Source organism: Babylonia areolata, chromosome 1 (genome assembly GCF_041734735.1).
Source record: "Babylonia areolata isolate BAREFJ2019XMU chromosome 1, ASM4173473v1, whole genome shotgun sequence".
NCBI classification, from domain to species: domain Eukaryota; kingdom Metazoa; phylum Mollusca; class Gastropoda; order Neogastropoda; family Buccinidae; genus Babylonia; species Babylonia areolata.
In genome coordinates, this window is record NC_134876.1 from 97,482,986 (window position 1) to 97,497,985 (window position 15,000).

General features: G+C 48.6%; 1 protein-coding gene across 3 annotated transcripts in view; it reads right to left on the reverse strand.

Annotated features, from left to right (window-relative positions):
• LOC143289961 (SPARC-like) overlaps nt 1-15,000 on the reverse strand; it is a 60,565-nt gene that overhangs the window by 10,394 nt on the left and 35,171 nt on the right. For 2 of the 3 annotated variants that reach the window (XM_076599234.1, XM_076599244.1), the window contains exons 2-5: nt 11,261-11,340; nt 5,599-5,649; nt 4,460-4,616; nt 3,770-3,891 (exon numbers count right to left, since the gene is read on the reverse strand). In XM_076599234.1, coding sequence (XP_076455349.1) covers nt 3,770-3,891; nt 4,460-4,616; nt 5,599-5,649; nt 11,261-11,329 — 399 coding nt within the window. In that variant the 5' untranslated portion in view covers nt 11,330-11,340. The remainder of the gene's footprint in view (nt 1-3,769; nt 3,892-4,459; nt 4,617-5,598; nt 5,650-11,260; nt 11,341-15,000) is intronic. The other variant, XM_076599251.1, reaches the window with a different exon arrangement.

Here is a 15,000-nt window from a genome sequence, read left to right on the forward strand (position 1 = left end):
TGGTGGTGGTGGTTGTTGGTGGTTGTTGCTGTTATTGTTGATATTGTAGTTGTTGTCGATGGTGGTATTGTTATTGCTTTTGTTGTTTTTGTTGTTGTTGATATTTATTTATAAATTTACTTATTCAATCATTCATTAATCACAATCATCATCATCAGCGTTGTCATTATCATCATCATCAGTAAAGGTCGAAACTACATGTCAAGCCCAGAGGTACATCAGAACAAACACGTTACGCAGAGAGCTGGAACCTCTTCTCTTCTTCTTTTGTTCGTGGGCTGCAACTCCCACGTTCACTCGTATATACACGAGTGGGCTTTTACGTGTATGACCGTTTTTACCCCGCCATGTAGGCAGCCATACTCCGCTTTCGGGGGTGTGCATGCTGGGTATATACTTGTTTCCATAACCCACCGAACGCTGACATGGATTACAGGATCTTTAACGTGCGTATTTGATCTTTTGCTTGCGTATACACACGAAGGGAGTTCAGGCACTAGCAGGTCTGCACATATGTTGACCTGGGAGATCGGAAAAATCTCCACCCTTTACCCACCAGGCGCCGTCACCGAGATTCGAACCCGGGACCCTCAGATTGAAAGTCCAACGCTTTAACCACTCGGCTATTGCGGCCGTCAAGAGCTGGAACCAAGGGCTGGAGTTTGCTGCACCTTCTCCGTGTTTGCCTGCTGTCCCACGTTGCAATGGCCACAGCCGTGACTCACGTGTGAGGTGCATGAGTCGGCCTTTATTTATGTGCATGACCGTTTTTACCCCGCCTTGCAATATAAACCGGCGCCTTTGAAGATCGTTTATGGCACGTGCAGCAAGTGAGAGCGTGGGAGCTGAGGCCTCCGGATGAACATGAGCAATCTCTCTCTCTCTCTCTCTCTCTCTCTCTCACACAAACATGCTCACACGCACAGACACAGGCACATAGACACACATGTTTGTACACATATACCTCTAGCGTCTATGACCACTTCTCTTATGGGTATCGAGACATAGGGCGCTATATTGTTGTGAGTGCTGTCGTAGACGTGACTTTAGAGCAAATACAACACAATTCAGTTGAGGATCAAGCTTTGTCAGTGTTCAAAACATAGAGAGGAGATCACATTTTACTGTTCCAGAAAATCATCGATACAGAAACCAGACCGTCAGCACAAGAGACCGGGCCAGCAATGAAGATAGTGAGCAGACCCCCCCCCCCCCCCCCCCCCCCCACCCCCTCTCTGCGCCCCCCCCACCCCCCACAGAGCAACTGATCACTCGGGCGAACTGGGAACAGGCGAATCGGGGTGACCAATTCAGTGACTGGCGGATCGGGAATGGACGAGCCGGGGACAGGCGACTCGTGACGACACGATAGAGAGAACCTACCTGGTACCCACCTATCTGGTACCTGTCCCCTACCTGGTACCCACCTACCTGGTACCTGTCCTCTACCTGGTACCTGTCCCCTACCTGGTACCCACCTACCTGGTACCTGTCCTCTACCTGGTACCTGGCCCCTACCTGGTACCTGTCCCCTACCTGGTACCCACCTACCTGGTACATGTCCCCTACCTGGTACCCACCTACCTGGTACCTGTCCCCTACCTGGTACCTGTCCCCTACCTGGTACCCACCTACCTGGTACCTGTCCCCTACCTGGTACCTGTCCCCTACCTGGTACCCACCTACCTGGTACATGTTCCCTACCTGGTACCGGTACCTGTCCCCTACCTGATACCTGTCCCCCACCTGGTACCTGTCCCCTACCTGGTACCCACCTACCTTGTACTTGTCACCATCACCTACCTGGTACCTGTCACCATCACCTACCTGGTACCTATCACCTACCTGGTACCTGTTCCCTACCCGGTACCCATCACCTACCTGGTACCTGTCACTGTCACCTAGCCGGTACCCATCACCTACCTGGTACCTGTTCACCTACCCGGTACCCATCACCTAGCCGGTACCTGTTCCCTACCCGGTACCCATCACCTACCCGGTACCCATCACCTAGCCGGTACCTGTTCCCTACCCGGTACCCATCACCTACCTGGTACCTGTCACTGTCACCTACCCGGTACCCATCACCTACCTGGTACCTGTCACTGTCAAGTACCCGGTACCCTTCACCTACCTGGTACCTGTTCCCTACCCGGTACCCATCACCTACCTGGTACCTGTTCCCTACCCGGTACCCTTCACCTACCTGGTACCTGTTCCCTACCCGGTACCCATCACCCACCTGGTACCTGTTCCCTACCCGGTACCCATCACCTACCTGGTGCCTGTCACTGTCACCTACCCGGTACCCATCACCTACCTGGTGCCTGTTCCCTACCCGGTACCCATCACCTACCTGGTGCCTGTCACTGTCACCTACCCGGTACCCATCACCTACCTGGTACCTGTTCCCTACCCGGTACCCATCACCTACCTGGTGACCTGTCACTGTGCACCTACCCGGTACTCCATCACCTACCTGGTGCCTGTCACTGTCACCTACCCGGTAGCCATCACTTACCTGGTAACTGTCACCATCACCTACCTGGTGCCTGTTCCTACCCGGTACCCATCACCTACCTGGTACCTATCACCTACCTTGGTACCTGTCACCATCAACTACACGGTACCCATCATCTACCTGGTGTCTGTCACTGTCACCTACCCGGTACCCATCACCTACCTGGTACCTGTCACCGATCACCTACCTGGTGCCTGTTCCCGTACCCGGTACCCATCACCTACCTGGTACCTGTCACCATAACCATACCTGGTGCCTGTTCCACTACCCGGTACCCATCACCTACTTGCGGTACCTGTCACCAATTCACCTACACGGTCCCATCACCTACCTGGTGCCTGTTCCCTACCCGGTACCCATCACCTACCTGGTGCCTGTCACCTGTCACCTACCCGTACCCTTCCCATACCTGGTACCTGTTCCCTACCCGGTACCCATCACCTACCTGGTACCTGTTCCCTACCCGGTACCCATCACCTACCTGGTGCCTGTCACTGTCACCTATCCGGTACCCATCACCTACCTGGTACCTGTCACCATCACCTACCCGGCACCCATCACCTACCTGGTACCTGTCACCATCACCTACCTGGTGCCTGTTCCCTACCCGGTACCCATCACCTACCTGGTGCCTGTTCCCTACCCGGTACCCATCACCTACCTGGTGCCTGTCACTGTCACCTACCCGGTACCCATCACCTACCTGGTGCCTGTTCCCTACCCGGTACCCATCACCTACCTGGTGCCTGTCACTGTCACCTACCCGGTACCCATCACCTACCTGGTGCCTGTCACTGTCACCTACCCGGTACCCATCACCTACCTGGTGCCTGTTCCCTACCCGGTACCCATCACCTACCCGGTACCCATCACCTACCTGGTGCCTGTCACTGTCACCTACCCTGTACCCATCACCTACCCGGTACCCATCACCTACCTGGTACCTGTTCCCTATCCGGTACCCATCACCTACCTGGTACCTGTTCCTATCCGGTAGCCATCACCTACCCGGTACCTGTTCCCTACCCGGTACCCATCACCTACCCGGTACCCATCACCTACCCGGTACCCATCACCTACCCGGTACCCATCACCTACCTGGTACCTGTCACCATCACCTACCCGGTACCCATCACCTACCTGGTACCTGTTCCCTACCCGGTACCCATCACCTACCTGGTACCTGTTCCCTACCCGGTACCCATCACCTACCCGGTACCCATCACCTACCCGGTACCCATCACCTACCTGGTACCTGTCGCCCTCCTCCACAGGGTCCCTGCACTCCGGGATACACACACATCGGGCCCTCTGCCGTTTGTCCACAGTGCAGATCTCCCCCCGTCGGCACGTCCTCTGCAGACACGGGTCTGGGGACAGGAGAGAAAGGGTTAATGTCAACCAGCCAGGCTGGTCTGCAGGTCACCTCGAACACGTCACGCCTCTCCTACAGTCTCTTCACTGGCTACCTGTCCAATAGCGAATCAGCTGCAAACCTGCATCTATCTGTTTCTCATTTATTTCTGGCACTGCCCCGAGAAATCTTACTGATGTCATCCACATATACATTCCATCCCGTCAGCTCCGTTCTTCTGAAACTCGTCTGCTTCGCATCCCCTTTGTCAGAACAAAGTCCTTTGGTCAGTGTTCTTTCTCTTTCCATGGCCCAACTGTCTGGAACTAGCTCCTTCTGCTGATCAGAAACTCTTCTTCTTCCACGTCATTCGGGTTCTTCACTGAAAACCACACTTGATTATACTGCTGTAGAACATCACAGTGCAACTAGATTGTCCTCAGTGTGTGTGTGTGTGTGTGTGTGTGTGTGTGTGTGTGTGTGTGTGTGTGTGTGTGTGTTCAAAAGAAAACAAAAACGTTCTGGCCCAAGAACCACTTGTCTGAATAAATGTACAAACCAGAAGAAGCAGAAAAACAGATTACTTTCTTTGTCCTCGACTTTCTTCTTCTTCTTCTTTTTCTTTTCTTCCTCTTTCTCCTCCTCTTTGGCCACGTCTACTTCCTCTTCTGCGTATTCCTCTTCGTTCTCCTCCTCCTCCTCCTCCTGCACCTCCTCCTCCTCATCGTCTTCGTCATCCACCTGAAATCAAGCAATGATTGGACGTCATGCCATGGCTGTCTCTCTCTCTCTCTCTCTCTCTCTTTCTTAAAAAAAAAGAAAAAAAAAAGCCAAGGATGACGACACGTTGTTCACCTCCCCCCCCTCCCTCCGAAAAAAAAAAAAAAATCAAAACATTTCATTTATTTGTTCCATCGCTACTTCAGCACACCATTCTTCTCTTCTCTTCTCCTCAGGCCCATAACTACAAAGTAGTCGTTGGGGGAAGCCTGAGGACCGCAGACGCTACCTTCCTTCTCCATCGGTCTCTGTCGGCAGCCGCCGGCAGCAGCTCACTTGTGTAGAGTCCGGTCCATTGTTTGATGTTCTCATGCCAGTTCTTCCGCTGTCTTCCTTTTCTTCTCCCACCCTCGATGGTGCCTTGCATGATTGTTTTGGACAAGCTGGTGTGTCGAGTGTTGTGTCCAAACCATATCAGCTTGCGTCTCTTCACCATTACATTTTGCAATTTGACCGTCCGATCCTCACAATTCAATATCAGAACAAAAAGGGGGAGGGGGGGGGGGCGTTGAGCATGAGGTACGGCATATATTCAAGGTGTTTTGCATGATTCCTAGCAATTTGTGACATGAATCACTGAGGTCATATATGCCAACTTTGTGGTAGGCAGGTGGTTGTAATTTCTGTTCCTGGCAGTATGAATGAACGAAGACATCACCACTCCACTGTTGGCTGTGAAAGATCAGGTATCTCCTTCTATCTTTTTTAGATAACAGTTACACACACACACATACGCACGCACGCACACACACACACACACTCAGTCACACACACACACACACACACAGTGACACACACACACACAGTGACACACACACACACACACACACACACACACACACACACACACACACACAGAGTCACACACACACACACACACACACACACACACACACACACACACACACACACACACACACTTTTTCAAACAAAACTAACTCACCTGGTCAGCTTCCTGGAAAGTCTTCACTTCTCGTCGTTTTCTGGCCTGCTCCTGAAACGTTGAACAACGAATCAATCAATCAAATAGTCACACACTGACGGCCCTGTCACAATCTGACCATTCCAAGACAACTTGGCAATGAAAAGAAACGACCGAAAGAATAAAAGACTGAAACGGGGGGAAAAAAAAGAAAAAAAAAGAAAAAAAAAAGAAAAAAAAAAAAAAGAAAAAAAAAGAGGAAAAACTTAACGCTTTCACCGCCAGTCGATTGAGAGTACAAAATTCTCTTGTGGTATGAACACAGAAAAGACAGTGGCTAAGAACAGCTGGGGATTCCCTCTGTGATATATAGAAAATATGGCCTATCCTACCACCGTACGTTAAGAGCAGTAGGTTCCTTGATAACAGACTAATGAATGGTCACCTTTCAGTGACAAGGGTCCTCTACCACGCCTGTGCATAAATGCGAGCTTGGCGGTGAAAAGGGTTAATCGCCCCCAAAAATAAGAAAAGGAAAGAATCCAAGACCTAAAGAAAAAGATTAATAGGGGTCTAGTAAGAAAAAAAGAAAGAAAAGAAAACTGAAAGGAGGAAAAATGGAAAGAGTGAAAAAAAGAAGGAGGGAGGGTGGAGATGGGTGGGGGGGGGGGGGGGCGTGAGGAAGAAGACTAACATTTTCGTTGCCAAACATCCCCCTCTTTGTTGACATTGCCAACGTAAGAAGGGAAGCACCATCCGACCTTTCATCACACTGACGACGGCATTTGGAATAAAGGCGAAACTGGAACTACGGAGACTGGGTCGTATACTCCCCTCAGTATCAAACTTAAAGGTCAAAAGTAGAAAGTGCCGTGGCAGAATTGGTTGGGCGTTGGACTTGTGATCCAGTACTGGTTCACCAGTGACCAGGGTTCGAGGCCCCGTTTCAGCATGGTGCTGTGTTCTTTGGAAAGGCATTTTACTCTGACTTCCTCACTCCACCCAGGTGTGAGTGGTACCTGACTTCCTCACTCCACCCAGGTGTGAATGGTACCTGACTTCCTCACTTCATCCAGGTGTGAATGGTACCTGACTTCCTCACTCCACCCAGGTGTGAATGGTACCTGACTTCCTCACTCCACCCAGGTGTGAGTGGTACCTGGCTTCCTCACTCCACCTAGGTGTGGATGGTACCTGACTTCCTCACTCACCCAGGTGTGAATGGTACCTGACTTCCTCACTCCACCCAGGTGTGAGTGGTACCTGACTTCCTCACTTCACCCAGGTGTGAATGGTACCTGACTTCCTCACTCCACCCAGGTGTGAATGGTACCTGACTTCCTCACTCCACCCAGGTGTGAGTGGTACCTGACTTCCTCACTCCACCCAGGTGTGAGTGGTACCTGACTTCCTCACTTCACCCAGGTGTGAATGGTACCTGACTTCCTCACTTCACCCAGGTGTGAATGGTACCTGACTTCCTCACTCCACCCAGGTGTGAATGGTACCTGACTTCCTCACTTCACCCAGGTGTGAGTGGTACCTGACTTCCTCACTCCACCCGGGTGTGAGTGGTACCTGACTTCCTCACTTCACCCAGGTGTGAATGGTACCTGACTTCCTCACTTCACCCAGGTGTGAATGGTACCTGACTTCCTCACTCCACCCAGGTGTCAATGGTACCTGTCTTCCTCACTTCACCCAGTTGTGAATGGTACCCGACTTCCTCACTCCACTCTGGTGTGAATGGTACCTGACTTCCTCACTTCACCCAGGTGTGAATGGTACCTGACTCCCTCACTTCACCCAGGTGTGAATGGTACCCGACTTCCTCACTCCACCCAGGTGTGAATGGTACCTGACTTCCTCACTTCACCCAGGTGTCAATGGTACCTGACTTCCTCACTTCACCCAGGTGTCAATGGTACCTGACTTCCTCACTCCACCCAGGTGTGAATGGTACCTGACATCCTCACTTCACCCAGGTGTGAATGGTACCTGACTTCCTCACTCCACCCAGGTGTGGATGGTACCTGACATCCTCACTTCACCCAGTTGTGAATGGTACCTGACTTCCTTACTCCACCCAGGTGTGAATGGTACCTGACTTCCTCACTGCACCCAGATGTGAATGGTACCTGACTTCCTCACTCCACCCAGGTGTGAATGGTACCTGACTTTCTCACTTCACCCAGGTGTGAATGGTACCTGACTTCCTCACTTCACCCAGGTGTGAATGGCACCTGCCTTCCTCACTTCACCCAGGTGTGAATGGTACCTGACTTCCTCACTTCACCCAGGTGTGGATGGTACCTGACTTCCTCACTCCACCCAGGTGTGAATGGTACCTGACTTCCTCACTCCATCCAGGTGTGAATGGTACCTGACTTCCTCACTCCACCCAGGTGTGAATGGTACCTGACTTCCTCACTTCACCCTGGTGTGAACGGTACCTGACTTCCTCACTTCACCCAGGTGTGGATGGTACCTGACTTCCTCACTTCACCCAGGTGTGAATGGTACCTGACTTCCTCACTTCACCCAGGTGTGAATGGTACCTGACTTCCTCACTTCATCCAGGTGTGAATGGTACCTGACTTCCTCACTCCACCCAGGTGTGAATGGTACCTGACTTCCTCACTTCACCCAGGTGTGAATGGTACCTGACTTCCTCACTTCACCCAGGTGTGAATGGTACCTGACTTCCTCACTTCACCCAGGTGTGAATGGTACCTGACTTCCTCACTCCACCCAGGTGTGAATGGTACCTGACTTCCTCACTTCATCCAGGTGTGAATGGTACCTGACTTCCTCACTCCACCCAGGTGTCAATGGTACCTGACTTCCTCACTTCACCCAGGTGTGAATGGTACCTGACTTCCTCACTCCACCCAGGTGTGAATGGTACCTGACTTCCTCATTTCACCCAGGTGTGAATGGTACCTGCTTTCCTCACTTCACCCAGGTGTGAATGGTACGTGACTTCCTCACTTCATCCAGGTGTGAATGGTACCTGACTTCCTCACTCCACCCAGGTGTGAATGGTACGTGACTTCCTCACTCCATCCAGGTGTGAATGGTACCTGTCTTCCTCACTCCACCCAGGTGTGAATGGTACCTGACTTCCTCACTCCACCCAGGTGTGAATGATACCTGACTTCCTCACTTCATCCAGGTGTGGATGGTACCTGACTTCCTCACTCCACCCAGGTGTGGATGGTACCTGACTTCCTCACTCCACCCAGGTGTGGACGGGTACCTGACCAGTCAGGGAAGTTAAAACAGCTGAAGGAAAGGACTGGGCCCTGCCTTCTTTTTCCAGCCCTAGACTCAGTGGGCAATGTGTTCAGTGCCCCGATGGCTGTAACAGGCTGTGGGATATCTCTGTAATGTGTTCAGTGCCCCGATGGCTGTAACAGGTTGTGAGATCTCCCTGTAATGTGTTCAGTGCCCCGATGGCTGTAACAGGCTGTGGGATCTCCCTGTAATGTGTTCAGTGCCCCGATGGCTGTAACAGGCTGTGGGATCTCCCTGTAATGTGTTCACTGCCAAGATGCATGTCACAGGCTGTGGGATCTCCCTGTAATGTGTTCAGTGCCCCGATGGCTGTAACAGGCTGTCGGATCTCCCTGTAACGTGTTCAGTGCCCCGATGGCTGTAACAGGCTGTGGCATATCCATGTAATGTGTTTCCGATGACTGTAACAGGCTGTGGGATCTCACTGTAATGTGTTAAGTGCCCCGATGACTGTAACAGGATGTGAGTTCTCCATGTAATGAGTTCAGTGCCCCGATGGCTGTAACAGGCTGTGGGATCTCCCTGTAATGTGTTCAGTGCCCCGATGGCTGTAACAGGCTGTCGGATCTCCCTGTAACGTGTTCAGTGCCCCGATGGCTGTAACAGGCTGTGGCATATCCATGTAATGTGTTTCCGATGACTGTAACAGGCAGTGGATTCTCCCTATAATATGTTCAGTGCCCCGATTACTGTAACAGGATGTGAGTTCTCCATGTAATGTGTTCAGTGCCCCGATGGCTGTAACAGGTATGGGATGTCGCTGTAATGTGTTCAGTGCCCCGATGGCTGTAACAGGCTGTAGGATCTCCCTGTAATGTGTTCAGTGCCCCGATGGCTGTAACAGGATGTGGGATGTCGCTGTAATGTGTTCAGTGCCCCGATGGCTGTAACAGGATGTGAGTTCTCCATGTAATGTGTTCAGTGCCCCGATGGCTGTAACAGGCTGTGGGATATCTCTGTAATGTGTTCAGTGCTCCGATGGCTGTAACAGGCTGTGGGACGTCCCTGTAAGGTGTTCAGTGCCCCGATGGCTGTAACAGGATGTGAGTTCTCCATGTAATGTGTTCAGTGCCCCGATGGCTGTAACAGGCTGTGGGACGTCCCTGTATGGTGTTCAGTGCCCCGATGAATGTAACAGGATATGAGTTCTCCATGTAATGTGTTCAGTGCCCCGATGCATGTAACAGGCTGTGGGATGTCTTTGTAACGTGTTCAGTGCCCCGATGACTGTAACAGGTTGTGAGATCTCCATGTAATGTGTTCAGTGCCCCGAAGGCTGTAACAGGTTGTGAGATCTCCATGTAATGTGTTCAGTGCCCCGAAGGCTGTAACAGGTTGTGGGATCTCCCTGTAATGTGTTCAGTGCCCCGATGGCTGTAACAGGTTGTGGGATCTCCCTGTAACGTGTTCAGTGCCCCGATGACTGTAACAGGTTGTGAGATCTCCATGTAATGTGTTCAGTGCCCCGATTACTGTAACAGGATGTGAGTTCTCCATGTAATGTGTTCAGTGCCCCGATAGCTGTAACAAGCTGTGGGATATCCCTGTAATGTGTTCTGTGCCCCGATGGCTGTAACAGGCTGTGGCATATCCATGTAATGTGTTTCCGATGACTGTAACAGGCTGTGGGATCTCACTGTAATGTGTTAAGTGCCCCGATGACTGTAACAGGATGTGAGTTCTCCATGTAATGTGTTCAGTGCCCCGATGGCTGTAACAGGATGTGGGATATCCCTGTAATGTGTTCCGTGCCCCGAAGGCTGTAAGAGGCTGTGGGATATCCCTGTAATGTGTTCAGTGCCCCTAAGGCTGTAACAGGCTATGGGATATCCCTGTAATGTGTTCAGTGCCCCGATGGCTGTAACAGGCTGTGGGATATCCCTGTAATGTGTTTAAGCTAATCACCTGATTACGTCACAAGGGAAATTGAATATCTCCGTATACATCTGATTATTCAAATGAATTTCACTTGTTGAGATAATAAAGTAATCTACCTTCTGTAATGGTGTATTGTTACTAAAACCATAGTTAGAAACGCGTGCTCATGTGTGTGTGTGTGTGTGTGTGTGTGTGTGTGTGTGTGTGTGTGTGTGTGTGTGTGTGTGTGTGTGTGTGTGTGTGTGTTGTCTATCTGGACAGGCATTTGATTGCTTTTGTGTGTTCCAGAGTGCGGGTTGTGCTGTGAACACACAACCTGAGTGTGGAAAATTTCACCCGCCCTGTATAAATCAAGTTCATTCATTCATCCATCCATCCATTCACCACCACCACCACCACCACATCTACTACTATTGCTACTACTGCTGCTGCACCTACTACGACTACTGCTGCTGCTACTACACTACTGCTGCTACTGCCACCACTTTCTACTACTGCTATGTCTTACCTCTTGTTCTGCCAGAGCGGCAGACAGCAGCACTCCCAGCAGGAACAACGCCAGCAGCCACAGCTTCATTGTCCCGGCTCCTGGAGACACACCACACACATCGTCCTTATAATATTTCGTCTGGATTGGAACACACAACAGAACATTCCTCATAGCTTGTCTTGATTTGACAGGCAACAGACATCTTCCTTATAGCTCTTCTTCGTCTTGTTTGGGACATACACAGACATCTTCCTTATAGTTCGTCTTGATTTGACACACAACAGACCTCTTCCTTATAGTTCGTCTTGATTTGACACACACAGACATCTTCCTTATAGTTCATCTTGATTTGACACACACAGACATCTTCCTTATAGTTTATCTTGTTTGGGACACAACAGACATCTTCCTTATAGTTTATCTTGTTTGGGACACACAGACATCTTCCTTACAGTTCGTCTTGTTTGGGACACAACAGACATCTTCCTTATAGTTTATCTTGTTTGGGACACAACAGACATCTTCCTTATAGTTTATCTTGTTTGGGACACACAGACATCTTCCTTACAGTTCGTCTTGTTTGGGACACAACAGACATCTTCCTTATAGTTTATCTTGTTTGGGACACAACAGACATCTTCCTTATAGTTTATCTTGTTTGGGACACAACAGACATCTTCCTTATAGTTTATCTTGTTTGGGACACACACAGACATCTTCCTTATAGTTTATCTTGTTTGGGACACACACAGACATCTTCCTTATAGTTTAGCTTGTTTGGGACACACACAGACATCTTCCTTATAGTTTATCTTGTTTGGGACACAACAGACATCTTCCTTATAGTTTATCTTGTTTGGGACACAACAGACATCTTCCTTATAGTTTAGCTTGTTTGGGACACACAACAGACATCTTCCTTATAGTTTATCTTGTTTGGGACACACACAGACATCTTCCTTATAGTTTAGCTTGTTTGGGACACACACAGACATCTTCCTTATAGTTTATCTTGTTTGGGACACACACAGACATCTTCCTTATAGTTTAGCTTGTTTGGGACACACACAGACATCTTCCTTATAGTTTATCTTGTTTGGGACACAACAGACATCTTCCTTATAGTTTATCTTGTTTGGGACACAACAGACATCTTCCTTATAGTTTATCTTGTTTGGGACACAACAGACATCTTCCTTATAGTTTATCTTGTTTGGGACACAACAGACATCTTCCTTATAGTTTAGCTTGTTTGGGACACACACAGACATCTTCCTTATAGTTCGTCTTGATTTGACACACAACAGACATCTTCCTTATAGTTTAGCTTGTTTGGGACACAACAGACATCTTCCTAAAAGTTTGTCTTGTTTGGGACACACAACAGGCCTCTTCCTTATAGTTCGTCTTGATTTGAAACACAACAGGCCTCTTCCTTATAGTTCGTCTTGATTTGAAACACAACAGGCCTCTTCCTTATAGTTCGTCTTGATTTGAAACACAACAGACCTCTTCCTTATAGTTTGTCTTGTTTGGGACACACACAGACATCTTCCTTATAGTTCGTCTTGTTTGGGACACACAACAGACCTCTTCCTTATAGTTTGTCTTGTTTGGGACACACACAGACATCTTCCTTATAGTTCGTCTTGTTTGGGACACACAACAGACATCTTCCTTATAGTTCGTCTTGATTTGACACACAACAGGCATCTTCCTCATTGTTCGTCTTGACAGCGAAAGTCGCAGTCGGCGCCGCCAAAGATGATGAATGGTTTTGGCACTGGATCTCTTGGCTCAAAGAGCATGTGTGCGTGTACAGAGAAAACATGTTTGAAGTGGGTTTTTTCACATATACCTTGCAACATAATAGTAGGATGACGAGAGAGAGAGAGAGAGAGAGAGAGAGAGAGAGAGAGAGAGAGAGAGAGAGAGGATTGGGCCCCGCCTTCATAGCCCTTAGCCATGGACACATTTAATATGAATTCACTGCTCCGATGGCCGTAAAAGTCTATGGAACCTTTAACCTTAACTTCCAGTAGTGCTCCACATCTCCCAGGGGAAAAGATCACTTGATGAAATAGATGTCTATCGTGGTCAGCTTACACACGTGCCTTAATTCATAGTAAGTTCTTATCTTGGCGTTTGTCTAGACAGCTTATTCGTCTATTTTTGTTGTTGATTTGTTTACTTTTTTGTCTGTGTGATGCATTGCACAATTCTACATACAAGAAACTGTAGAAGAAGTTGTAACGCGGATAACTTTGATCCATGAAGAATGCAGCTATGGCCGGCATGTCCACATGGGCACGGGTTGTCGCCGCACTTGCACCATGCTGTGTTGAGGTGGGATTGTGGGGAACACCACGGGATTATCATGTCCACTTAAACTGACGACACTGTGAGATATATTCACCGCCTTCATGCTTTGCGTTGTGTATGAATATACTAGTATGAAAGACACAATGTAACTCACGTGTATGTTAGCACACTTGGTCAATTTAAATCCCCTGATATAACATCACATACTCCGAACATACTACTATTCTATGTATCAATTTTAGATACTGTTGAACAGCTTGATTTTAATCATGGTATGATATTTAATGCCTGTTCTCTTGCTGTGCTTATTCCGTGTGTATGACTGTGATTACTGAAAGCAAGATTTACTTTAAGGTAGTATTCAAGCATGTTAAGTCTTTTATGTATTCATACTGAACGACTGTGGGACTGTAGTGACGCTGTTCTAAAATTAGATGGATAGCACATTGGCCAGGAAAGCTGAAGTCAACTGGACGCCATACTGACACCTGTATCCGGTTGTCAGTCCTTTGAGAAGTCGTCTGCTAACTGGTGGTAGTTTCTGAACTGTAACCGCATATCTTCGATAAAATCGTGTTTTGCTTGCACCCACGACATGTCAAATTTTGTGTCTTGATTTATATCTTCCATTGGTTTACTTACCAAAGTTATTACAAGAAAACATTGCAGTGACACGTAGCGCAAACGTGCTGTGGAAGCACATACAGGAATTTCAGCTTAACCACTGCCGCGAGCAAGTGAAAGCTTCCGTGAAGCAGTCATCGTAGCCAGCTGAGCGCTCGGCTACATATATGAAGTTACCGCGTCGCGCTATACTGATACGAGTAGCAAAATGGCTGATTGAACACTTCCGCTGGCTTCAATTAGCATTGGGGCTCAAAAGGCATGCGAAATCCACCTATTTTTAGACCAGTGCTGTTGTGATCATTACATGTGTATAATTGTGATTGTTGTATGTGAAGTTCACTTCAACTTAGCATTCAAGCACTTTGTTTTTTTATGTATTCCTATTGACTGACTGATTTCGTACATTGTTTGTGCAGCGTATACCACACATGAATTTCTCTTGTTGTGATAATAAAGTATTCTGTATTTTGTTAGACGAGCACTGAAGAAAATGTCCACCAACTCGCTGACAGACAGACAGTACATGAAATGGATCTGATTATCATGTTTCCTGAATGTCCACCAACTCGCTGACAGACAGACAGTACATGAAATGGATCTGATTATCATGTTTCCTGAATGTCCACCAACTCGCTGACAGACAGTACATGAAATGGATCTGATTATCATGTTTCCTGAATGTCCACCAACTCGCTGACAGACAGACAGTACATGAAATGGATCTGATTATCATGTTTCCTGAATGTCCACCAACTCGCTGACAGACAGACAGTACATGAAATGGATCTGATTATCATGTTTCCTGAATG